Source organism: Salvia miltiorrhiza, chromosome 4 (assembly GCF_028751815.1).
Source record: "Salvia miltiorrhiza cultivar Shanhuang (shh) chromosome 4, IMPLAD_Smil_shh, whole genome shotgun sequence".
Taxonomy (NCBI): domain Eukaryota; kingdom Viridiplantae; phylum Streptophyta; class Magnoliopsida; order Lamiales; family Lamiaceae; genus Salvia; species Salvia miltiorrhiza.
The window spans coordinates 49,451,301-49,476,308 of NC_080390.1; the positions used below are offsets into that span (position 1 = coordinate 49,451,301).

Consider the following 25,008-nt stretch of genomic DNA (forward strand, 5'->3'; position numbering starts at 1 on the left):
GTTCAGATCCAAGCTGCAAGTCTTCATTGGAGAATGTGATTGCCAATGCATCATCATCTTCATCCAAATTTAGCTCAGGTTCTTCATTTACTTGATTGGATGTATCATACAGAGCTCCAATACCTTCTATTATGTCATTCAAGTCGGTGGAGACCATATTTACAGCAGTAGCGTCTTCTTCAAGAGATATTTTCCCTTCTCGAGCTAAACGCATGACCCTGTCTTTAAAGATGAAGCAATCATGTATGGGGTGCCCAACCAGACGATGGTATTTGCAGTAACTTGGATCATCTGTCCTCCCTGCTTCATTTGGTCGCTTCATTTCTGGCAACTCGATAAGCTTTTCTTTGAGCAGGTCATCAAAAATTCCTGAAACATCAGAGTCTAAGAAAGGGTATTGCTTTTGTTGCATTTCTTTCAAGGTAGATCTTCTTTGCCCCATGTCTCGGGAAGAGTTCTGATTGTCTCGTGAAGTGTTCTGGTTGCTTTCTTGATTAGCTTCTTTCTTTAGAAATTTCACCGAAGTTGCCTTAATCGCCATAGATTCCTTCTTTGGTGCTTTGTCATATGGTTTTCCTCCTTTCTTGAATTCTGGCTTGAATTTGCTAGACTCCTGGATTGGTGGTCCTTCGATCCCGCTTGCCATCATGCTCAACTCCATATCATGAGCTCTAGTGGCTAGTTCCTCGAATGTTCTTGGCTGGATTCCTCGCAAGATGTATTGCAAGCCCCAATGCATCCCTTGAATACACATTTCGATGGCAGATGATTCAGACAATCGGTCCTTGCAGTTGAGACAAAGGTTTCTCCATCGGTTGATGTAATCAATGACTGGCTCTTCTTTGAATTGACGCGAACTTGTGAGCTCCACCATGCTGACAGTTCTTCTAGTGCTATAGAAGCGGTTGAGGAACTCATGCTCCAGTTGTTCCCAACTATCAATTGAGTTTGATTCTAAGTCGGTGTACCAATCAAAGGCATTACCTTTCAATGAGCGAACAAACTGTTTGACCAAATGATCTCCATAAGTACCAGCGTTGTTGCATGTTTCAATGAAATGAGCCACATGTTGTCTCGGATTTCCTTGGCCATCAAATTGTTGGAATTTGGGGGGCTGATAACCAAGAGGCATCCTCAAGTCGTCGATCCGCCGAGTATATGGCTTGGAGTAGGTCAATGATGACTTGGAGCTTCCACCGGAGTTATTCTTCATTGTTGCTTCGATGAACTCTTTGAGTTGGTTGATGGGAATGAGGCCACCAGACGAGAAGAGAGTGTCATTTCCTGAGGGCTTTTTTCCATCACTCTTTGGCTTGTCTTTGGAGATTTCTTCATCGTTATTCTCTCCATCTTCTTCGCTTTCTTCGCCTTCCCTATCGTTGTTGGCGTGGCTTGAATCTCCTTTTTATCCCTTTTCTCCTTTGAGCTTTGCAATCTGGGCATCTTGCTCTTGGATGTGCTTGGTTAGAGATTCAACCATCTTTGTCAAGTTCAAGAGTTGTTCCTCCATGGTGGAAGTGTTTGTCATCATGACACTTGCAAGGAGTTGATAATTTTCAGTGGGAAACATGAAGCTTCTCTCAGAGTTGTCATCTTCTTCATGTATAGATGGAAGGCGGGAGGTCGACTTGGACACCTCTTGCATCAATTTTGCTTTGCTCCGCGTGATCATACCGATGCCTTCCGAAGAACCTTTAGATGAAGTTGGAGCAGTTGTATTTGGTTGAATTGACATTGTTCAAGATTTTTGGTGAAGAGTAGAGATGAGAGGTAGAGAGGTCCCACCGGGCGTGCCAAAATTTGTTAACACAAATTTTTGTATTTCAATTTGATAAAATACAAAACGCGTTACAAAGATAATTTGATAGATTTGAAGATAGATTTATGCGAGTTGCAATCTCTAGTTAATCCTCTGATTCTTCTCTTCCATTTGATTCTTGAACAAACTCGAAGGTTCTTGAAATACTTGTTTTGATGACGCCAATCCAAAGGACTTAAGTCATGATTTTGGATTGAACGTTGAACTTGATTTGATTTGAGTTGAGAAGAACGTCCTTAGAATTTTGTAAGAACACCTTGAAGCTTTCGATCTTGGAGATTTGAAGATCTTGATCACTTGAAGATTTGAAGGTTTGATCACTTGAAGATACTTGAAGCTTTGATAGAATTCTTGAAGACACTTGAAGAATACTTGAAGCTTTGAATAGAATTCTTGAAGATGCTTGAAGCTCTTCAATTCTTGCAAGACTTCACTTGATACTTGATAGAATTCTTTGAACTCCTCAATCTTCCACTTCAACTTGTGATACTAGAGAGGATTCTTTATACTCTTCGATCTTCCGTTCCTTCACGTCCTCATTTATGAGCTCCCAACACCTCTATTTATAGATTTTAGAGATGGGCTTCATGGGCTTTATGGGCTTTGGGCCTTCATGCATGGGCCTTAGGGCTTTAGGTGTCCATGAGCCCATTAATTCATTTATATTAAATATTAATTATATATCTATTTAATTTAGGAATAAAATCCCATTTAATAAAATAGAAAATATAATTGAATATTTAATTCATGAATTTACACGTTGTACGATTTAATTCGACGACAAATTTAATTGCCTACAATCACAATCTATCTTTAACACTAAAATGAAGCTAGAAGCAGAAGTAGGTAAATAGGTAAAAAAAAATGGGAACAGTAATGAATTATTGCATTGTATTGCTTAGTCAAATACCATTATAATTTAGGATTAATTGTACAAAAAATACTGAGCTATTGATTTAATTTAATTTTATCGAACTATAAATAATTATTAAATTATTGATTTAATCTAATTTTACTATCAATCGAAATTTCGGCCAAATTAATATTGACATGACTAACTGAATAATAACGTGGTATAAACGACGAGTGAATGAAACGATGTATGTAATGACACATCACAACCACTATTCAAAATTGTGCAAAGTCGAATTATTCTATTAACTATGTTAAAATTTAGTCGGAATCTTGATTGGTAGCAAAATTATATTAAATGAATAATTCAATAATTATTATGGTATTTTTTTAAAGTTCGTATACAAAATAAAAAATCGGTGAAAATTCAATATTTTACATACAATTAATTAATCCTATAATATATTACTCCATGCTGTGGAAAGTCTAAGCGCAAAGACAGTAGGGAATATTTGATCCGTGACCATAGATATTTATTTTATTTTATTTTATTTTAAATGTGCTGCACTTCAGACTTTTAGTTTCAATTTTGTCGCTATGTTCCCCAGAAACAGACGGATTACAGGGGAGGTTGCCGGTCGGTGCAACGCACCCTCCCATTGAAAAAATTAACATAAAAATTTGTTAGCCTATCAACTCTTGTTATGCTAGTATATTACCAAAAAAATATTGATAATTTTATTTCTCAAGTTTCAGTATTTTTCTTCACGTATTTTTTAACAAAGATCCAAAGTCATTTACAAGTTTACATTCTGCCTAACAACTACTAATTTATATTAGAAGAGAACATGTATAATGCATCAATCAGATTATCAAAGGAGTCTCAGACTCTGCATACAAATGTGGTGGTAAAAAAAATCCATTATTTTTTCCAATCCAACGAATTGCACAAATAAAAAGTTGCATATATCCTGTATGTATGCAGTTCCAGTTGCAACATTTACATATCCAGTTTCTAAATGAAGATACATACCATCAGCTTCGTAGCTGCAAGATGCACCCCAAGAACAGCAACCGATTCTTCGTCATCATCACCCTCGCTTATTGTAAAACACAATCAAATTTTTCTTGTTAAGTTAAAGTATACTACCACAAACACACTCTCATCCCTTTCGTCTTCAAACTCTCCGAGCAAAGTGTATACGGAATCAATTTCCAGGTCGCCTCAAAAATGCCAAAACGCCTATACCAGCAACCAAGGCAGCCCCAGCTGCCACAGTGCTGTATGCCGAAGCCCAAGCATCTGCTTGAGCATATTCCATACTTTTTGACTTTGATCCCATCCGAGGCCGTGTTGTGCCGGAATACTCTAAATGCAATTTCAATCCCTGTTCACGCTACTTGGTCAATTTATCATTTACTTTTTCAAATGACCACGCACAGCATGCGTTTATCACAAGGGGGACCAAACACGCAGATAAACCAGGAAGGACAAGCTTAAAAGAGAACTTCACAGATGGATGCAAATTCTTTGCCAGATACAGATAGCAAAAGTTACCTTTTAAGTATAAAAACTGACCTTTCAAAATCAAAGAGTATAAAAACTGACCTTCCAACCAGCTAGCCTGGCATGATCTACAGCTGCTTGAAGATCATTATCGGATGCAAGTACAACCTTGTCCTTGTCTTCATCTTCATACTACAAAATGATGGCCATCCAAAAACATAAGACTTCGAAATACAGAAAAAAAGAAAAAACAGCCAGGCAGAGTTAAGTCAAGAGCACATCCTACCAGGATATGTGGAAGGTTGTCACGGTCAATTTCATCTCCTAATCTCTGAAGGATTGCTGCTATAAGGTCAGTCAAACTCTGTGCACCTAACACAAAATAGCGACAAAAAGTGATGCAAAAAGTATCTGTGCAATATATAATAGAGATGATAAAAGTACAAGACACAATTTTCAATCATTTGAACTGATTTGGTGTCAATAGATGAAATCTCCATACATAAGAAACATGTGAATAAGATCTAGATATAGTATATACATATAATGTGGTGTATTCTTATTGGAGCGCAAAACTTGAAGTTGTAACAATGAGAACCTAAAACTATACTAGGATATCAAGACTATTTTTCACACTAAGGGCGTATTTCTCTTTGGTTGTAAATTTATCATGAGAAAATGAGGGGAAATTTTATCACAACACTTTTTTTCATCTCATGTACTCTAGGGAGGAAAATATTATCATATCACTACCCCTGATAGTATTATCATGAATTGGAGTGAAATGAGGGAAAATGGGCTGCACGGATTCTTTTTCCATCCTACCCGGGGAAATTATCAACCATACAGAACATGTGAAAAGAGTGGAAAAAGGGGCTGTGCGGATTCTTTTTCCATCCTTTTTGGGGAACATTATCCACCATACAGAACATGTGAAAAGAGTGGAAAAAGGGTGAAACATAAAAGTTTTCCACCTTTTTCCATCAAAGAGAATGCACCCTAAAAGAAAACAGATTGAAAAAATACCACATAAAAATCTATGCATCCTTCCTTTTCCATCTTGAATCTTGAAAGCAAACATGCTGGAGTTGGAAGTAGAATAAGCAACAGATCGACCGACTTCTCCTCCATCAGAAGGCATCTTCAAGGAATTCTCACTGAAATATCATCAGAAATTGTAAGAAACTAGAAACAACCAAGAATGTAAATCGACAGTAAAGCACACAACCTGTGGGTTTCATCATCATCATCTGGAGTTAATTCCATAGCAGAATCCCAGAACTTCTGCAACATGGTGTTTGTGGCTTCACCATTGACTGCTGCGGTACTCCCAGCCTGGAAAAAGAAACCAATCAGAACATGAAATCTTCAGAAGTACATAATGCAACAGTATAAGCATTAAAATAGTTGGAACTGCTCATAGTTCCTAACCCACTGCATACCCTTTAGCATTTTAGTAAAAGCAGCACATTGAAGATCTCAAAATAAAACCGCGAGTGTGAATTGTCTTAGTTCTAGTGATGAAACAAATATGCAGAGACAACCATTCTCACTTTATCCAATGCATCAGAACATAAGCTCATGCAACAGTAAAGTTGACGTGGATTTCAATGATAACAAAAAAAAATGATATAAAATGTTTAGATTGCTAAACTCAATTTCTTCTTCTAAACTACAAGCAAACATTCAAAATAATAATGAAATTTCAAAATGAATGAAACACTGATTATCAAAGCAGTATAATCTTTAGTTGAAAATATAAAGAAATTTATGTTTTTATCTAATGACATAGCTTCAGTAGGTCCAGCCTGTTTCTTAGTTCAAATCATTTGATCTCTAATTACATCATCCGTGAAAGGATGATTCAGATTGACTTACTGTGGCTATCGCAGCATGAGTTATATGAAGCACATCAAGAACAGCTACGGCCACTCCTTCTGTATCATTGCCGTAAAATATTAGGTCAGGAATTGATAATCCTCAAAAATCTTCTACGACATATTATGCTGAGATATACCTTTATCAACAACTGGAAGGTGCAAAAATTTCCCATCATGCATGGTATGAAGTGCATCAACAATAGGTGTATCAACTGTAACACACTCTGGATTAGGTGTCATCACCTGGAGAATTGTTTTAGGGAGAGGAAAATATGAGTGATGTCAACATACCATCCGTTGACAAAAATTACTAAACAGGGTTATTGTGAATTATCCTTAATCCAGAAAATAATTCCAGCAAAAGAACTCCTGAGGTTGAGCAGCTAAGGCAATAGATATTGGGTGCAAAAACCAAAGAAGAGGAAAGAAGGGCAAAGTTTACCTTCTCCACTAAAGTAGATCCTGGAGGAAGATCTTGAGCTATGACCCTCATCAGCATGTCTTTCGAACTAAAACAAGTATTGTACATAAGTGAGTAGTCAAATTTTAAGAAACAAAATTTTGTAGATTGTGCATGCAGCACTTGTCATTCAAATATGCATTTTCTAAAAGAAGGGAAAACTCACGTAAGTATTCCTCGTGGTTTGTTTTCTACAGTTACAATGGCAGAGCTTGCTTGAACTTCAAGCATCTTCTTTGCAGCCTCTAGCACAGTGTCACTTGGATCTACAGTAGCAATCCTAACAAACCACAAGGTTAGTTAAAAAATTTAACGGCTGTAATCTCTTGCTATAGTCATTAGATGCATGCTATGGATAGAGATAACAGCAAATTGAAGATATTACCTACTTTGAGTTCTCAGATATTATAGTGGACACGGAGGGTGTAAACATTCGCTCTCGAAGTGTCTCAATGAATGTGTTTGGACCTATATATCAACATGTTAAAATTGAATCAGTAGCAATTGCCAGATGAATAATCATAATTCTTTATAACATACAAAATGGCCAGAGACTGATAATTATAACATGAAAGATAACCAAAGGCCACTGGAAAAGAAAAGAAAAACAAAGACAAGAAATGCAAAAGTAAAATCTGCAAGAAAAAGGAGAGAACATTTAATGATGCACCAACCAGAAACTGTTGTCCCCCAATGTTTCTCCACGCCTTCAACAGCAGCTGCAATCGCCTTTCCCTTCTCAGCAGCCCTCTCCAAACGAGCAATAGCGTCATACAAGCATTTTGCTATGTCAAGTAAGGCAATTACCTCTCCCTTTTCAACAACTGGTAAATGTCTAAACTTTCCTGTGGAAAAGAATATTATGCAGAGGCCAAACCAATTTAGGTTCTAAAACGAGATTCATAGAGTGTTGAAGCATGAAGCTTGAGATGAAAGAGACCTTGAACCATTTTTTGCAAGGCTTCAACAGCAAGAGAATCAGAAAGCACAAATACTGGGTTCCTAGTCATAACCTTAGACACAGGAGTATCCTCAAGATTCAGCTCTTGAGCAATGACTTTCATAGCTATATCCTTCAGTGAAAAGATGGAAAATGTCATTACTTCCATGGAAAGAAATGAGAACAAGCAATGTATGGGCTTGTAAAAAGACTAAACTAGCTTCCAGTTGCATGTATGTCCTACCTTATCTGTCAGGATTCCACACAGTAATGCATTTGAATCAGTTAGCAATAAAGCATCAACCCTACGGGCAGCCATCCGGCGACAAGCTTCAATTATAGTGGTAGTTTCAGGTACTGTCAAGGCTTTAGATAGCCTCAACCGCTTCACAGTTCGCTCTCCTGTCAGTCCCCTGATGCAAATTTGAAGAACAATAACTCTCAAATATCATGGAAATACATCTTGACATGAGGAGTTAGTTGCAGACATCCATGTTTGATGCGTCTTCCACAATGGCACACAAATTAATTTAATTACTGAAATATGATCATACGGATAAAGAACATATCTAGGATGTATACATAAATGCGCACTCCTTCCGTATTTTAGAATAAATAAGCTAACTTACTCAACAAACAGTGAATAAATTATCCTTCAACTCTCAATTTTCAGCCATGTCTTTGCACATAATGCTCACCACTAAGAAACAAAATGAAACACGAAAAGTGAAAATTGAAACAGCATGTACTGACACAGCAGCTGGTTAAGTGCACAGCAGCTATACTGACACAACCTTCGAAAATCAAAACTTGGGCAGTTGAAAGCAAGACAAATAGTATCAAGAACAGCTTTGGTTTTTCAAGCTCTTGAAATGCAGAAATTCCCTCATTTGTATAAGTAAAGCATAATGATTACCTACTAGGCTACTAACTACTACACTGTTGTTCAGACTTCAGAGTAAATGTTTTAGATTACTACTATTAACATTAAACCCCAGCCAGTCCTCGTGTACTGTGGAAGCTCTCAATTCCTTAGGTATATGGTTTACACAATTGATAGAAACCCAATCAAAGCTATTATGTCATTTATTTGAGATTGGATCCGAGTGATATTAATCTTCATACTGTTATAACATAAATAAAACTGCCATGCACTTTAACTTTAACTTTCACAATTAAATAAAGGCCACTCTACAAACCCAAAAATTTGCATAACTTACAAATCAGCCTAAATGACCAAAACCAAAATTTGAGGACAAAACTGAACATTTGGAACCTTTGGATACATGTGTCCTGAAAATATAGGTATTTGGCTCAAATTCAGTATTTATTATCAGTGAAGCGGCTTGATGCTTGATGACACCATAGTTTCAACTTTCAACTGCAAAGTCATAGATCTACTTTTTAATTAAAATTTAATTTAATTTATTTCCTTGTACTTAAGTTCGAAACCCACTCTTCATCCTTTGATAATTCTATTAGTTCTTACTTTCTTCCTAGCACCTCTCTAGAGTTCCCAATTTCAATAGCACAACTTATCCTCTAATAACAGAGAGCAAAGAAGAGGGCAGCTCAATTTGAGCAAGCAGCTTCTGGAAACGGGCTCTTTCCAGAACTTGTGCCTCAATCAATGAGAGCAAGAATTAGGCCAATATGTGTGCGTGTGTTGGCCCAGCGATAGGTGGTTAATGCCCAAGGTCTAAGGTCCTCGGTTCGAGTCCACCGTCGTGCGGTCATTAAATTTCTTTATTTACATATGTAATTTATCAAAAAAAAGGCCAATATTTACAACAACATTGAGGATTGATAACAAGAAGGCCAGGGTAGTTAAAAAGGCATGAGGATTTTCTGTAATTACTATTGAAGCTGAAATAGAAGAATTCATTAATTTATATATATATAAAATAGAGCAAATTCAAGCTCCTAAAAACTGTAGAAGTAACTCTACTTCAGTTTTTACGGATAGGCTCAGCCTGATCGTGAGGAGGAAGAGCGAAAATGTTTTGACTAGAACGTAGATATCTCTTGCTTTCAGCAATTATGAGCTGGTCAATAAACTACTTGTTCTTTACTTGTCGGCGCGGAATAAATTTCCATATGCTTTACGGCATTCAGTTTAGAATCGTTTCATAACAGTTCCACAACAAAAATAAACGAAAACACAAGCACGCAAATATTCCATTTAATGCCATCCACCACACTAAAGGAATCTGCTAAAAGAACTTCATGGAAAATTATCTAGATAGAAAATTCATTCACACGATTGCGGAATAGGGACATTTTCCAGTTGATGCTTAGAAGGACATGGATAGCGTACATGGAACGGGAGACGGATATAGATTTGCGGGGGTGCGAGGGAGGAATCCCAACTACTCCATCGCCGCCGCCGTTCTCAGCAGCAGGTTTCTTCCTGGTCAACGTCACGCTTCTCCTAGTTGATGATCCCCCTGGAGCTGCCGACGCCATCTTCTGCACGATCAGAAAAGTTCAGCAGCTATAGACCTATCACAAATCAATATACACACATCGAAAATTGAACCAAAAACAATGATCCACAGCAGAAGCTCAAAAATTATAGCTGTTTCAGTCAAGTAAAGCATCAATCATGAAAGTAAGTGGCGTTATTACAGCATACCAATCGGGAAAGAATGGCAGTTGAATGAGGTAAAATGAGGATTTTTGGCGTGGATTTTGGGAGGATAAATGAGGAAGAATACCCGCGTGAGAAACGGAAGGGTGAGGATTTTTGCTGTTACGTTTCGTTTGTCCAAATTATTGGAAATTAAATGGGTACGGATAAACTGGAACACGAACCTTGGGCCTAGAACGGGAAATACCAAAATTTGTAAGAGGGCCCGGCCCACTTTGCCATTTTGTTTTTCAAGAATCACATTTGTGACGTGCGGATATATATAATGGAGTAATAAATGACTTCATCTCATCCTATTTTATTGTAATTATATGAGAATCGTTGATGCACTGTAAAAAATATTTCTATAAGATTATTGTAGTAATATAATTATATTATAAATCCAGCTTAATTGTTTTTATTGTTAATAGAATATGGAATATAGATTATTTTTAGAGAGCGTTTGTTTTACGATCGATAATATATGATTGGGTATTTATCATTGTTATTAGGATTTCTCCAATATAGCTTTTTTAATGAGATTTGAATCAAGTAAGTTAGTTCAAATAATGAATTAGCCTATATATTTTTATTTATTTAGGAGATATTTACTTTGCATGATTAAGTATTTTAATCTTCAATACTAGCCTTGCAATTGGGTATCAATCAAGCAAAACTAGTTTATATGTGAGAGTGTTCACTTGTGAGGATTAGCCTTTATTAATAAAAACAATAAGGCATTCGTTTACGTTGGTGAATTTCAACTTTGGGATATGTCTTTAATAATTTCTATCATTTGAGCTAGTTTTAATTCATTTATATTTTATTTAAAGGGTATTTCTAAAAAAAAAAAACAAATTAAAGGATGAGATTGAAGAAATTCTAATATGAAAGATAAAAATATTCAATCACATATCTTACTCCCTCTATAGTCTATCCCAACTAACTTGATCAGTATTTTTTTCGGGCGTCTCAATTAACTTGATCACTTTTCTTATATGGCAAAAGTGTTTCCTTTTAATATGCGTGTGTTGGCCTAGCGATAGAAGGTTAATATTTAAGACCTGAGGTCTTGGGTTCGAGTCCTTCGTCCCGCAATCTTTAAATTTCTTTATTTACTAAAATTTTTCTTTATTCATCTTTTTATTTTTTCACCTATCACATTTAACACACCAATTTTTTAAAATTGGTACCGAAAAGAAAATTATCAAGCTAGCTGGGAGGAAGGAATATTCATCATTTAAATTAAACAAGACTAACACTAAATTATCAATAATAGATGCCTCATATAGATTTATTCCTTCCTTATCTCCTTACAACTAAGATAATTTATCTCCGCCTCTAATTTATTCATAGACATAAACAATTTAATCCTTCGTCCCTTATATTAGTGTCAAATTTATTTATTGTTTCTACTGACTACATCCACTCAAGTACATTTATCCTGTATATGCTGATATTTCTTGGTGTAGGTAAATTTGAAATATATTATAAGTTGCAGCGTTGCACCATGGTTCTTCCTTGTTCCCTTGTATATTGTATATACATGTACTATTTCTTAAGATAAATGTAAATTTATATTTTAATTTTCTTCCTTTACAGATTAGTATTTTAATATCAGAAACTGTGTTCTTCTCTTGTTGTACCTGGTTCTGGCTTCACAATCTCTCTTAATCCTTTCATATATATACCATTCCGTTTTCCAATTATGTTTTACATCCATGCTGCCGTCTCATATACATCCATGCTGCCAATTATGTTTTACATCCATGCTGCAAAATTACAAAAATTATTTGTGATAAGAAAAATAATCGTTTCCCCTGCTTGTACATTATATTCTTATATATTGATTGAACCTTCTCTGCTAACTAACTCTGATGAAGATATGTTCCAATATCCTACCCTTAAATTCTGAAAACGAATTCATGATTTGGTTGCATTAGTTTTTGGGAGTAATTGGAAATGCCAGAATCTGCCCTTGGATGAAACCAAGTTGTCCTCACACAAGAACTCCCACGAGAACCACTTCTCAATCATTCTATCCACATCATGCACTATAACTTCACTACTGTTTCCTCCTCTTCTTGCGAGTAGGCCCGCCGTGTAGATCGACCCCATTCTGCCCGGTGACTCCGCCGTACCCCCACCCGGCCCGTCCACCACCACCACGTCCCACGTCGTGTCGTACACTTCCCGTGGGAGGTTCCGCAGTGCCAGCCTGCACCTCATGTGTGACTCTGGCAAGCAGTCTGGATTCCCTCTTGCATCTCTGAGCAGCTGGTAAGCCTCTGATGCTTTTGTGTCGTACACGATCTTGTGAACTCGTGCGTTGCTGTTCTCTTTGCTCGTCTTCTCGCCATAATCCTCCACAAAGATGGTGAGTCCACCGCTGTTTAGAGAAGCCATGCTTGAATACTCATCTGCACTTCCAAAAACCAGCAGATTGCAAGGGACTCTCCGGGACAGGAGGCGCAAGATGAACCGCGTCTCCTTCTCTGTTAAACTGCTGTCGTCGTCTGTGGAGGGAGCCCGTGGGTAGGGCTGGGAAGGTAGAGATGCGGAGAAGTTGGCGAAGATGGTGCTGGTGTTCAGAAACCGGAAGATGGAAGCACTGCACAAGATGAAAAGTAGAAGCGGGATGATCTTCTTCTTCGCGAATTTCATCCTCCCCTGCTGGCGATGCTTGAGGCGGGCGAGCAGGGGAGTTTTGGGAGTGAGGCTAGGATGGTGATAATGTGCTACTTCTGGTGGCATTTTGTTTTTTATCCTTTGGCACCACTGCTTGCTACAATGTCACCTCATTATAGTTTTTCTTTGTTGGTGGTCTTGTTGTGAGGGTCAATAATATATTGGTGGGTTGGGAATTGTGTTGAGTGAGGGAGAAGGGATGCTTTTTGTTTGCTTTGTTTTGAAGCATGGCTTTGTTTTGTGCAGATTTTGGTTGGGACTCATTCACATCTTTGGTAGATATATATATGATATAGGGTTATGGGTTTGTGATCACTCTTTCTATTTTGTAAGCCATTTTTTGGTGCAAGATAGATTGTGGTGTGCTGTTAAGGTTTGTTGGAGGGAGTCTATCAATCAGTTGAATTGTGCCATTTACCTAATTATTTATGGATTTGCTACAAAAGTGAGCTCATATTCCAAACTTTGTTTTCTCTATTTATTTATGTATCGTCCACCATCTTGTGTCTGTGGGGGGCCATGATCAGGTAGAAATATATTTTTATCATAGTGTGTAAACTCAATCTGGAAAATAGATCATTGTATAATCTTTCTTTCATAATATTTATTTATTGGAGATAAGAGACTGAATTTATTTCTCTGAGACGGACATAGCGAGAAGTTAGAAAGTCATTTTCGACAGCGCTTGTCGATATTCACATCAAATACATTTATTTATAATAATGATAATAATATGCCTCAAAAAAAGAAAAAAGAAATAGTAATAATAATGTTACTATTAAATAGGGCAATAATATGGTCAAATGCTTAGTTAAGGTGGGTGATGATTAGTGGGAGTAAAATCAAGATATAGTCCAAAAAGGGAGGATATGCGATGGAATGGTTGGTGGCCGGTGTGTTGTGAAGCTACTCTCTAAATCTTGCATCTCATTCTATAATACTACGCTGTTTCCGTTTCTTTCAAAAAATAATGCTACACAACTACTCTGTTACGCCAAGTTTCAAACTGTTTTTCTAATTATAAAAGTTCTAACATTTTTTGATTATATATCCAAGGTTAGGTTCTATTGAGAATTTTAATTTTTTGTGAGAAATGAGAATAATAAATAAATGAATAATTATATGAATAAATCAATAAAATGTCGCCCCCTTTAAATTTCGAACCTCAGATCAACATGCTTGCTCACATATATATTGGAAGATGAGAAAGAGAAATGATCCAATGAAAATGGACAAATGTGGTGAGGAATGTGAATGAATCTAAAAAGCTAAGATTTTCAAATCTTATGATTGATGTTTGCCTGGATAGAGTGAACTTTTACCAGGATTCAAAGCCTGAAGGAAGTGAAACCATTATTCAACACTATATACTGACTTATTCATTATTTACATTTTCTTACGAAAAATAGTATCATCACTATAATTTAATCCTAATAACTTGGATCCGCTCCTAGAGAGTATGTGGAACCATTGATCATTTTAGAGAGAAAAAAACTTACTATTATACAAGCATTTGATATTTTGACGTGCAAACATTTTCTTAGACTCGACCTTATCTAATTTATGTAGGGTTACAAACAGTGTTAGGAACCATATACATTGCCCAAATGTCGAATATATATGTTGAAATTGTACCTATCCAACAATCAATTGTCTCGGCCACACACAAATAGAGTAAGCAGTGATACTAAAAGAAAATCAAGCGGAAAGTAAAGAACACAACACACCAACAATGATTACCCAGTTCGGTGATAACACACCTACGTTTGGGGGGCCACGCCCAGTTCCAACAGTTCACTAGTGAAGATAAGAAATACAAAGGACTTACACGCGAAGACTCAATCTTCCTAGCCTCTATTTCTTCCCAAACCTTCACCTACGTGAACAAAATAAGAGCAAGATAGAACTTACTCACAGAACGTGACTACACCTCAATCCACGTTCAAACCAACAACAATAAACACTCCAACAAGCTGGAGTACAGATGAACGAACATAAAACCAACTCACGCTTCCAAAGAAAACTAGCAGGAATCAACAGCACACTCACACACGAACTGTATGCTCTCCTACTGCACGAAAATACTCTCTCAAAATAATGAGAATAACAAAGAAAGCAGCCGCCTGTTCGAAATCTCTTCATCACCAATAAATAGCCAAACCCTAGAAGAAGTTTGGGCTCTTGGAAGTATGGGCTCTTGGCGGGCTGCAGGCTCCAGACGGCGGCTCATCGAAGGGATTACTTGAGGCGGCATTGAATAGGGTTCATAAAAGCCCTAGGAATAAAGCCTCCTTAGCAAACTTGAAGGTCCAAGCCTATCTCAAACTAAAAACCCGTGGAGAGAGAAAAACTGTCAGACAAGAGACTGAAGAAGCAACTCTGGTAGAAATAGTCCGAGAAACTCCTGAAGAGACTCACTTTAGTCTACACAATGACAACTAAAAAATAGAGTATAGAAATACTCTAACATATGTGACATATAGAATTCAACCAATTCTTGATTCTACTCGACTAACGCTTTGTTTCTCTACTCAAACAGCTAATTTTGTACATAGCTGCTAGTCTTCTCAATTGCTCGCTCTCTTTATTCCTTCTCTCTCTCAACGTTTACCAAGTCAGTCAGTCACATATCTTCATGTCAAAGTTTGTTATATTTCACAAACATAGGTTGATTGGTCATGTAAGATTTTCAAAAGTAGTTGCCATGAAATTGTCTGCCTACACTACTGATGAAAATGATTGCTGGGTCAATTCATTGAGAGAGAGAGAGAGAGAGATTCATGGCTCTGTTGATCTTGACTTGGTCTTGATGATGTAAGGTCTACTTTGATTATTCAATCAGAAACACAAACAGGTATTTGTATAATAATTTTCACACTTGAACTGGGAATATTCCTAGTTGTTTGGTACATTCAATGCTCAATCAATAGTAAACAATCTCAACTGGCCTTCCATCACTCCCTTTCTGCTCCACATTTTAAAACCAAACAAAATTCAATCAAAGCATGTCCCTTTCAGATTCTAAATATTTTACTACAATCCTACTAGGAAGATTCGAGCAACCCGCGTCGTTAATGTATATAATCATTGATCCTAACAAAAATCCAAAACACCAGTGACGGAATCATGTCTATTTTGCAAACAAAATGATGCATAATACAACTCTCTACCTTCTCTAGATTGCCTCTGCTCTTATTTTAAAACTCTGAACCCCATCACCACAACAGCTACATTTTGTTGCCACTCTTCATATCTTGCTCTTGACTTACTCTGCAACACCATCCATCATCTATCGTTGCATCTCCCATATTTCCAGCCCTCTTTGTTGTTGACGATGATTTTATCAAAATAGAGCAGCATCTTCTGTATTCACTTTGGTTTCATCTCCTACTTTCCAGTACGGACTTTTCTTCTCTTTCTCTCTCCACCTTTTGACCTAAATCAGTTTATGGGCAGGGAAAGATCAGCCACAACCATGGAAAAGAATAACGAGAAACATGCAGTTATATCTCCAGGAATCAAGGTAAGAACATCATCACTTTTTGAAAACTATTCCATGTTTGATATTCTGAAAACTCTTATTTTCTTGAAATTCAGGTAGCCAAAGATGAAGACATGAGAAAATCCTTATTCAGTGCAGCAAAATCACCAACTGAAAGTGGCAGACCAAGCAGCATGGTTTTTAAGGTAAGACCAACAACTTTTTTTTTTTTTAACCTTGTTCATCAATAAAATTATCTCAGAAACAAATCTGATTTCACTTGTACTTGGGAAATTGAAACAGAAAGCTCATAGAGTAATACCGGCTCATATAGTTGCTGAAGCCATATCCACGCTCCACGGTCTGGACCTCAGGTGGTCAGGACCGATAACTCCGAGTGAAATGCAATACGTGGAACAATATGTCGTGGCCAAGTACCCAGAGTACTCCAACGCCCTCGTGGAAGGAGGAGAAAAAACTGATCTGTATGATCTTTGTGTCACAGAAAAACTCGAAGAACCCCAACCAGACGACAAGCGGAAATCACCAAGAGGATTTTCCAGAGATACATTTGGAAGCAGCCTCCCTGATCTTGAGAATACACAGCTGGAGCCATCAAGATTACTCAGCATACTCACCAAAAAGTCCTCTTTTGTAGGGAGTTTCGTCTCAATTCCTGAAATTCAAGCTAGAAACAAGGTTTTGAAACACTGTGGATTACCTGATGAGGAATATCTTGTTCTCTTCACTCAGAACTATAAGGATGCAATGATGTTGGTTGGAGAAAGCTACCCCTTTTTCAAGGGGAACTATTACCTGACGATTATTGGGGAAGAGGCCGATTATGTGAAAGAATTTGCAACCTACAAGGAATCAAGAGTGATTGCGGCACCGGAATCTTGGTTGGATTTGAGGATTAAGGGTTCACAACTTAGTCATTATTTCAGAAGGAAATGCAAGCACACTCCCAAAGGGCTGTTTTCCTACCCGGTTGAAGTAAATGGGACGCGATACTCCATGCATTGGATTTCAGAAGCTCATAGAAACTCATGGCATGTTCTGCTTGACGCTACAGCATTGGTTGTGGGAGAAGATCAGCTGAATCTTGCACTCTATAGGCCAGATTTTGTGCTATGCAGTCCCGATAATACACATGCTCATTCTTCAAAGGTTACCTCCCTCTTGGTAAGAAGAAAATCCTTCGACATGTCAGCCTCCTCTGCAGCAGCGAATGAGTGAAGTTATTCTGTATAAACCTGTGAGAACATTAAAGTTTAGCTACCAAGTCAGAGAGCGTCAAGTAGACATTTTCACGATGAAAAAATAATCCTCTTGACTTGCTCAAAGCAACATTCTCTTCTTCTTTTTTTGTTTTTGTTGAGGTAACTCAAAGCAACATTCTCACTTTATGCATAAGGTTAGAAAACTTCTTCATGGCAGGAATAAGATATTCAGCTGTTAAAGAGCTGGACCTTTGAACAACCAGTAGTACAGTTAGCATTCTTTTATCAGAAGAAATTTCCTCTAGAGATCTTAATTCCCATACTAACATATAATAACTTTAGAAAATTATAAGCAACTAAAAATACGCAATGTTGTGTTACCTTAGCTCCAAGGTAGATCTGCATACAGAGTCGATTTCAGCTTTGAAGGTTTCTTTGTGTGTATTGCCTAACTGGAGTCTTGATAAGTTTGTCGATGCAATTCATTCATCCCTTAGATGTGGTTCTGCTAATTATTAAATTGTAGGCTAACAATTATTAAGTGACGCCAACAGCATGTGGGAAATTCTCCAAATGGCGATGGCCCCCCAAAATAACAATTATTGAACACAATATTACTAGTTACTTAAGCAATTTCAGACTTGTTGGATTATGTAATCCTTCAAATACTCAATCCCACGTATTGCAAATTCAATCAGTCACCAAAAGTTAACGTGCTATTCAACGGAAGATGATGACAACAAATTGAACCAAAACTCAAAATACTAACAACTAACTTACATTACAAGCCAACTCGTAACATGGATCCATTACTGATGGTCTAATTTTCGCTACACATTCATCAATATTTAGCTCTTCCATCACCCTCTGTTATCACATCTTTGAAAGCTCCACCACTAGGGATCATGGGCAAGACATGCTCTTGATGTGGTACAATGACATCCAAGAGATACGGCCCGGGAGTCTCCAACATTTTCTGAATTGCGGCCCTGACATCGTCCTTCTTTGTCACACGAGCAGCAGGTACATCACAAGCCTCTGCAAACTTCAACATATCAGGGAAAATCTCCGACTCTTTGGAAGGGTTTCCAAGATAAGTATGAGCTCGGTTGGACTTGTAGAAGCGATCTTCCCACTGGACCACCATACCAAGATGCTGGTTATTCAACAACATAATCTTAATGGGAAGGTTCTCCACCCGGATAGTAGCCAACTCTTGCACGTTCATTATAAAGCTACCATCACCGTCTATGTCCACTACAACTGCATCCGGCCTTGCAACAGCAGCTCCCATTGCAGCTGGGAGTCCAAAACCCATCGCCCCTAAACCACCTGATGTCAACCACTGTCGTGGCTTATTGTACTTATAGAACTGTGCGGCCCACATCTGATGCTGCCCAACACCGGTGCTGATAATTGCATTCCCTCCGGTGAGTTCATCAAGAACCTGGATTGCATACTGAGGAGGAATGGCATCACCGAATGTCTTATAGCTCAACGGAAATTTCGACTTCTGCTCTTTAAGCTCTTGCCTCCAGGCTGAAAAGTCGAGAGGATTAACCTCGCCCTCTTTCCCTTTCTCTTCCAATATCAAATTCAAGCCTTGCAGAGCCAATTTAATGTCAGCGCAAATAGACACATGTGGCAGCTTGTTCTTCCCAATCTCGGCAGAATCGATGTCAATGTGGACAATCTTGGCTCTACTTGCAAAGGCTTCCAACTTTCCAGTCACACGGTCATCAAACCTGACACCGAAAGCAAGTAACAAATCACTCTTGTCCACTGAATAATTTGCGTAGACTGTACCATGCATTCCGAGCATTTGCAATGAACACTTTTCATCCGAACAAGGATAAGAGCCGAGACCCATGAGTGTGCTAGCAACAGGAATCCCGGTGAGCTCCACAAATCTCCTCAGCTCTTGGCTCGAATTCAAACACCCACCACCTACATAAAGAACAGGCCTGTTCGACTCAAATATCAATCTAACTATCTGTTCGAGCAACGCTTCACTCGGGGGCTTAGGCAATCTACATAAGTAACCACCCAACCTCATCGGCTGATCCCAATTCGGAACCACCATTTGCTGCTGAATATCCTTGGGCACATCAATCAGAACCGGACCAGGCCTACCCGACCGCGCAATGAAAAATGCTTCTCTCACAATTCTCGGAATATCTTCAACGTCTAAAACAAGATAGTTATGTTTGGTGATCGACCTAGTTACCTCAACAATGGGGGTTTCCTGGAAGGCATCGGTGCCGATCATGCGCCGCGGCACTTGCCCTGTGATCGCCACCAACGGGACACTGTCGAGGAGAGCATCCGCCAGACCAGAGACCAGATTGGTGGCTCCGGGGCCGGAGGTGGCGATGCAGACGCCCGGGCGGCCGGAAGCGCGGGCGTAGCCCTCGGCGGCGAAGACACCGCCCTGTTCGTGGCGGGGGAGCACGTTCCGGATGGTGTTGGAACGGGTGAGCGCTTGGTGGATCTCCATAGACGCGCCGCCGGGGTAGGCGAAGACGTCGGTGACCCCTTCTCGCTCTAGCGCCTCTACCAAAACGTCGCAGCCCTTTCGAGGTTCATCTGGAGCGAACCGGGAGACGAACGTCTCCTCCTCTTGGAGAACTTGTTTGTCGGGAGAAGTTAACACATTCAAATTTTGGAGGGGCCGGCGGAGGGAAATGGCGGGGGCGGCTGGCGGCTTTTGGGGATTGTGAGGGAAAGGGAGGGTGAATCTGGAAAGAAGCTTCGGCGAATTGGACACAGAAGGCTCCTGGGAGGGTTTGAAGGACGTGGGGGTCGGAGCGGAGGCCGCCATTTCGGCGGTGGGGCAGCGGCGACGGCGGGTTTATTAGTAGTATTTAGGGTTTTCCTTAGGGGAGTAGAAGGAGGTACGTTAGATTTGCGGGGCAAAATCTTATCGAGGCGCCAATGGCGGAAAATGCCCCTAATCAACAAATTATGTTGTTTCTCAACAACCTCAACTTTATGTGGTGGCGGTTAATTGGTGATGAGAGTAGTGGGTCATTGCACATGAGAGCCTCCAGCGGGGTCGACCGAGAGCCTCGAGCCGGCCCTCGGCGAGTCCCACCACACTGCCGTGCCTGGAAGCTCGATGATGCAAGCCGAGCTAGAAGCAAAAGTGTGGGGTGATACGTTCTCTTAAAAAGTATACCCCATTCGCCTCACAAAAAATAATATTTTATCATACATGATCGTCTCATAAAAATATGAATATTTCTATTTTTGTATAATATTCTGCCACAATCTCTTTACTTTTTATCTCTATTTTTCAGTCACAATAAGCTTCTATCGAATATTTTTTAAAATTCGTGTCACTTACAAATGCTCATATTTTTATAACACAGGTGGAGTATATTTTTTTTTTAAAAAAATATTTAAAAACTTAGTTTTCACTAAATATAACTTATATTTTTATTTATCAAATTAATTTATCGGATTAAATATAATTAGTTTTGTAATATTTTGTTCAATTGTGTAAATACAATTCAATACTTAATTTTGAGGTCATGACATGTATGATTGATAATGATTTATGACTCTTGGCGTATTCATTCTGACAAAAATAATTTCGATCCAATTCAATTTCAAATCTCCGGCAACTAAACAATTCAATCTCGAGCAACCGAACACGCTTGTTATTTTTAATAGTACTATGGAATTTGATCCCATGGTGGTTAATTTGAGAAGATGATTGTACTAGTGGACGTCATTTGTCGGCGGTGCATGGACAAATAAGATTCAACAGAGCATTACCTTATATATATAAGGCTGATGAGTCGAGAGAGATTCTAAAAAATATCGTTTCTACTTGGTGCTACTTTAAGATGAGGGGCTGGGTTTAATGGGCATTGCTGTTGCGATTTTATAGAACTTTGCAAAATAAGAATTTGAGTTGCACTGACGATGGCTAATTCAGAGGATGATAAGAAGCTTTTATTTGACGATGTTTGTGAAATTCGAGAGGTACTCACAGCTTAGCTCTATTTGCTACTTATCTTGACCAGCCTATGTGTTGGATTGATACTTCCCCTATTTGGCTACAGGAGATTGTAATCCGTGGCATAGCTATATGGAGGCTAGAGTGGGCTAAACTTATTTTTTTTAATTAATAGAAGAAAGATTATTAATGTACATTGACAATATATTTTTTTAATAATTCATAGGAATAAAAGATTTTGTAACCTTTTCAATCAATGAGTATACATCGAAATTAATTGTTATTGATTTTTTTTTTTGAGAGGGAAAATTGTCATTGGTTTCTTTAATATAAACAATTAGTTTGTCAAATATTTATTTCTTAAGTTATTTATACTGTACTAGACCTTTTAATTGTATAAAAATATTATTTGTTTATACTTATTTAGTGAAAATCTCTAGCTCTCTCACATATTGTAACTGAGTATTTGGGTTGATTAATATATTCCTTTTTCTATTAAGAAAAAACGATAATTTATTTGAGTAGAATATCATTATAAGCAGAAAAAGAAAAGCTAGAGCTAGACAGTATATGTTTACAGAATAATTAAAAGATTAATCTATTTAATCATTGAATCTAAAAAAATCTATTTAATCCTGGGCTCCAAATGCGCAATTTCAAACATGAAAACGAGTAGTAGCGTAAATTACTACTTTGACTTCCAACCAATCCGCAGTATCTATTATTTTTCAGGGGTATATAAGGGATATCAGTTATCGTCATACTTGTTTGACTTCAACCAATCTGCAAACCCCGCATACGTATAACTCGTCGACAAATATTTTCCTTCCTTTAATCCCCAATATAAAACCCCACTTCGTGCCCTAATTCGCATCAATTTCAGATCTAGGCCAAGAAATAAAGAAATCGAATTGAAGAAGGAAATGGATGCTCTAGATTCAGTTTTCGATCCACTCAGAGATTTCGCCAAGGACAGCGTTCGTCTCGTCAAGCGATGCCACAAGCCTGATCGCAAAGGTAAGATTCCTCTTATCTTGATGTTAGCTAATTTTTTGAAATTTGATGAATGAAAGAACGAGGACGTTACCTAACTTTTTGAAATTTGATATTTGCGAGTAGAGTTCACGAAGGTAGCCACTCGGACAGCCATCGGGTTCGTCGTGATGGGATTTGTTGGTTTCTTCGTCAAGTTAATTTTCATTCCGATCAACAATATTATTGTGGGCGCTGCTTGAGTTTTTTCCTAGGTACAGTTCCTTTGTTTAATTGTGGCTTTTTACTTATTTCATGTATATTAGTATGGCTTCAACATTAGTTGCGGCCTCTTTCGTTTTGAATATTAGCTGTTTGCTGGTTTCTGTTGTCGTCGGTTGTGTTATACCATGAACTAAATAGGGGCGGAGTGTGATTATTTAGAATGAGTGAAAAATGAATACATTGTCCTGCAAATTTAGAGTGTGTTACACCATGAACTATATATCAATCAATTCGTATCTTTTTATAATATATGTGCTGAAGTTTGTCTAGTTCTTGTGCTTGCTATGTAACAGGCAAAAATCATGTGCCAGCTACAGAGCTTTAAGGTTTACAGTTGCTTAAAGTGTCAGAAATTCTATGAACTGTCAATGTAGATCATAATAATGAAGTGGAAATATTACTCCATGTCTGGTTTAGTATTTGTATATAGTTTAAGAGTGCTGACCTACGCAGAATTCATATCTCCACGGCGGACCTGTTTTGACTTTTGACACATTTGACTTGGGGAGCTTTCTCATTCTTTAAATGTTGGAAGGGCCCTTTTCGCCCTTTTAGCTATATTTTCATAGTGTTTAGGAGGGAGTTCAGAGACCTTACTTTTCTTTAATGAATTATTAGTCAATTGTTACATTATGCATGCATAATCTCAATGCTCACATCGCAGAGTGAAAATCTATTCTTGATTATGATGTGGTGATTTTCGAATCTACTTCACATCAACAATAAATCTCTTGAAGAGAAGAAGGGTTATATCCCCCTTTATTTCTTATCTTGAAATAGACTAACTGGGGTGGGGTGAAGTATCTTTCTTGCTTGATTTGAATGGTGTAAGATACTAAGGTTTGGTTAGTATATTGACAATTCTATAAGCCAGAGAAGAAACTTCAAATGTTATGTCAGTGAGGAATAAACGTATTTGAAGCAAATTTCTCATATTTTTTGCCTTGGTTTGCTCTAAAGCTGCATTTGAACTTTGGATATCAATTATATGAAAGAAAAGTAATTAAAGAACAGCTAGAAGATTGTTTATCTTGTGCAGTGAGGAAAATCATAATGTATGTTGGTGAAAGGATTTTTTATTTTCACATTTTTCTTTTTCTTGAGCTCACAATACAAAGAACTCATACTGATGGTAATGCTGTTAACAAATTATGTGGATTTTTTTTATTCGTTGCTTATCACTCACTAACTAAGCTCTCTTACAACAATTATGTGATTTTCGCGCATTCTACTTCAGAATTCAAACTTATGTTAGCTTTGCAGTTATGATATTATTAGGCTGTGTATAAGATTAGTTTCACTAATGACAACTTTTATTGTGCAGGCTTTCAGCTAGAATGAGAACCCTCGTCAACAATCAGATAGTGATGAAGATTGGTTGCTCAGAATATTATTTGATCGATTTCAGTATATTGTAGAACTTCTTCCAATCTTATGCACGATGTGTTTTTCTCTATTGTGAACACTTCCAATACATGATTATACTGTTAAGTTTGTCTATGTATTTCGCTTCTACATTCTTTTCTGTGTTCGAAAAGTTTAATTTGAGTTTAGTTTGAACTAGGTCTGTATATGATATGTGAGCTATTTGGAGTTCAATTCCAATGAAGTTCGTATAGTGAAGTTTGTAAAACCTCGATAAAATTTGCGTTCACACAAAAACTTGGGTACTACGGTTATACCTAAGACCACTTCATTGCTTCGTTAGTTTGCTGAACGAATTTGTGAGTTAGCTTATGAATCTTTTTTTTTTTTTTTTGAGAAAGACTTTTGAATCCTATTAATATTTGTAAAAATTAAACCACAGTACCATAGATTTATCTTTTTAAAGAAGAATAAAAATAAAAATGAATAGAGTATCACTATGTGACCTCAAAGTGCTAGGCCAGCGGCTGTGCTGGATTATGAAATGGGACACTAAAAGTGGACGTGATATTTCCTTTCTGGTAAATTGGAACTAATATTTATGCCTCGTTTCGTGTTTCGAGAATTAATAGATTCGAAAAATAAAATCTTATTTTTTTAAAAGGGTAATTATATTCACAACCCCCAATTTACTCTTCATAGCCTCTCTATTTAAAAAAATATTAAAATTATTTAATATTTTACTATCTTATTCTCATAGCCTCCAGTTAAGAATATTAATAAATTGCAATATAGTTGTGAGAGAACGATTAAAAATGATGAGAGCTTCAAATTGTTACAAGTTTCAAATAATATTCCTCAATGAACATCAAAATAAATAATTTTGTAGAGAAATCTCGATTTACAACCAAACCATTTAATGGAGAAGAAATAAAGCATGATG

The 25,008-nt window shown here is 37.6% G+C and overlaps 5 protein-coding genes across 8 annotated transcripts; 2 read left to right on the top strand and 3 right to left on the bottom strand.

The window, feature by feature from the left end:
- Nucleotides 1–3,574: 3,574 nt before the first annotated feature.
- LOC131020175 (CBS domain-containing protein CBSCBSPB5-like) lies at nucleotides 3,575–10,335 on the bottom strand. Of its 2 annotated transcripts, none has more exons than XM_057948864.1 (15): nucleotides 10,094–10,335; nucleotides 9,776–9,960; nucleotides 7,703–7,871; nucleotides 7,459–7,591; nucleotides 7,193–7,363; nucleotides 6,908–6,986; nucleotides 6,685–6,798; nucleotides 6,501–6,567; nucleotides 6,196–6,301; nucleotides 6,057–6,115; nucleotides 5,407–5,513; nucleotides 5,205–5,335; nucleotides 4,465–4,550; nucleotides 4,281–4,370; nucleotides 3,575–4,059 (listed from the first exon to the last, which is right to left on the bottom strand). In XM_057948864.1, exons 2-15 carry the CDS (start codon nucleotides 9,922–9,924, stop codon nucleotides 3,880–3,882), a joined length of 1,641 nt encoding a protein of 546 aa, XP_057804847.1. In that variant the 5' UTR covers nucleotides 9,925–9,960; nucleotides 10,094–10,335; the 3' UTR covers nucleotides 3,575–3,879. The 2 variants fall into 2 exon arrangements, with proteins under 2 accessions (XP_057804847.1, XP_057804848.1); XM_057948865.1 differs by having other exon boundaries at nucleotides 9,776–9,927; nucleotides 10,094–10,248.
- Nucleotides 10,336–12,010: 1,675 nt separating this feature from the next.
- LOC131023554 (glucuronoxylan 4-O-methyltransferase 2) lies at nucleotides 12,011–12,841 on the bottom strand. The gene has a single exon (XM_057953099.1). The coding sequence runs from the start codon at nucleotides 12,839–12,841 to the stop codon at nucleotides 12,011–12,013; it is 831 nt and encodes a 276-aa protein (XP_057809082.1).
- A 3,002-nt stretch (nucleotides 12,842–15,843) lies between these two features.
- On the bottom strand, nucleotides 15,844–20,618 carry LOC131020176 (acetolactate synthase 1, chloroplastic-like). The gene is made up of 3 exons (XM_057948866.1): nucleotides 18,260–20,618; nucleotides 16,579–17,512; nucleotides 15,844–16,211 (listed from the first exon to the last, which is right to left on the bottom strand). The coding sequence occupies exon 1, from the start codon at nucleotides 20,298–20,300 to the stop codon at nucleotides 18,321–18,323; it is 1,980 nt and encodes a 659-aa protein (XP_057804849.1). The 5' UTR covers nucleotides 20,301–20,618; the 3' UTR covers nucleotides 15,844–16,211; nucleotides 16,579–17,512; nucleotides 18,260–18,320.
- On the top strand, nucleotides 16,002–17,738 carry LOC131020177 (uncharacterized). Of its 3 annotated transcripts, none has more exons than XM_057948869.1 (4): nucleotides 16,002–16,140; nucleotides 16,232–16,298; nucleotides 16,373–16,462; nucleotides 16,560–17,738. In XM_057948869.1, the coding sequence occupies exons 2-4, from the start codon at nucleotides 16,251–16,253 to the stop codon at nucleotides 17,493–17,495; spliced, it is 1,074 nt and encodes a 357-aa protein (XP_057804852.1). In that variant the 5' UTR covers nucleotides 16,002–16,140; nucleotides 16,232–16,250; the 3' UTR covers nucleotides 17,496–17,738. The 3 variants fall into 3 exon arrangements, with proteins under 3 accessions (XP_057804852.1, XP_057804850.1, XP_057804851.1); XM_057948867.1 differs by having other exon boundaries at nucleotides 16,007–16,140; nucleotides 16,221–16,298; XM_057948868.1 differs by lacking the exon at nucleotides 16,002–16,140 and having other exon boundaries at nucleotides 16,167–16,298.
- A 1,614-nt stretch (nucleotides 20,619–22,232) lies between the features above and the next one.
- On the top strand, nucleotides 22,233–24,217 carry LOC131020178 (protein transport protein Sec61 subunit gamma-1). Its single transcript, XM_057948870.1, has 3 exons — nucleotides 22,233–22,460; nucleotides 22,563–22,690; nucleotides 24,025–24,217. The coding sequence occupies exons 1-2, from the start codon at nucleotides 22,367–22,369 to the stop codon at nucleotides 22,676–22,678; spliced, it is 210 nt and encodes a 69-aa protein (XP_057804853.1). The 5' UTR covers nucleotides 22,233–22,366; the 3' UTR covers nucleotides 22,679–22,690; nucleotides 24,025–24,217.
- The last annotated feature ends 791 nt before the right edge of the window (nucleotides 24,218–25,008 follow it).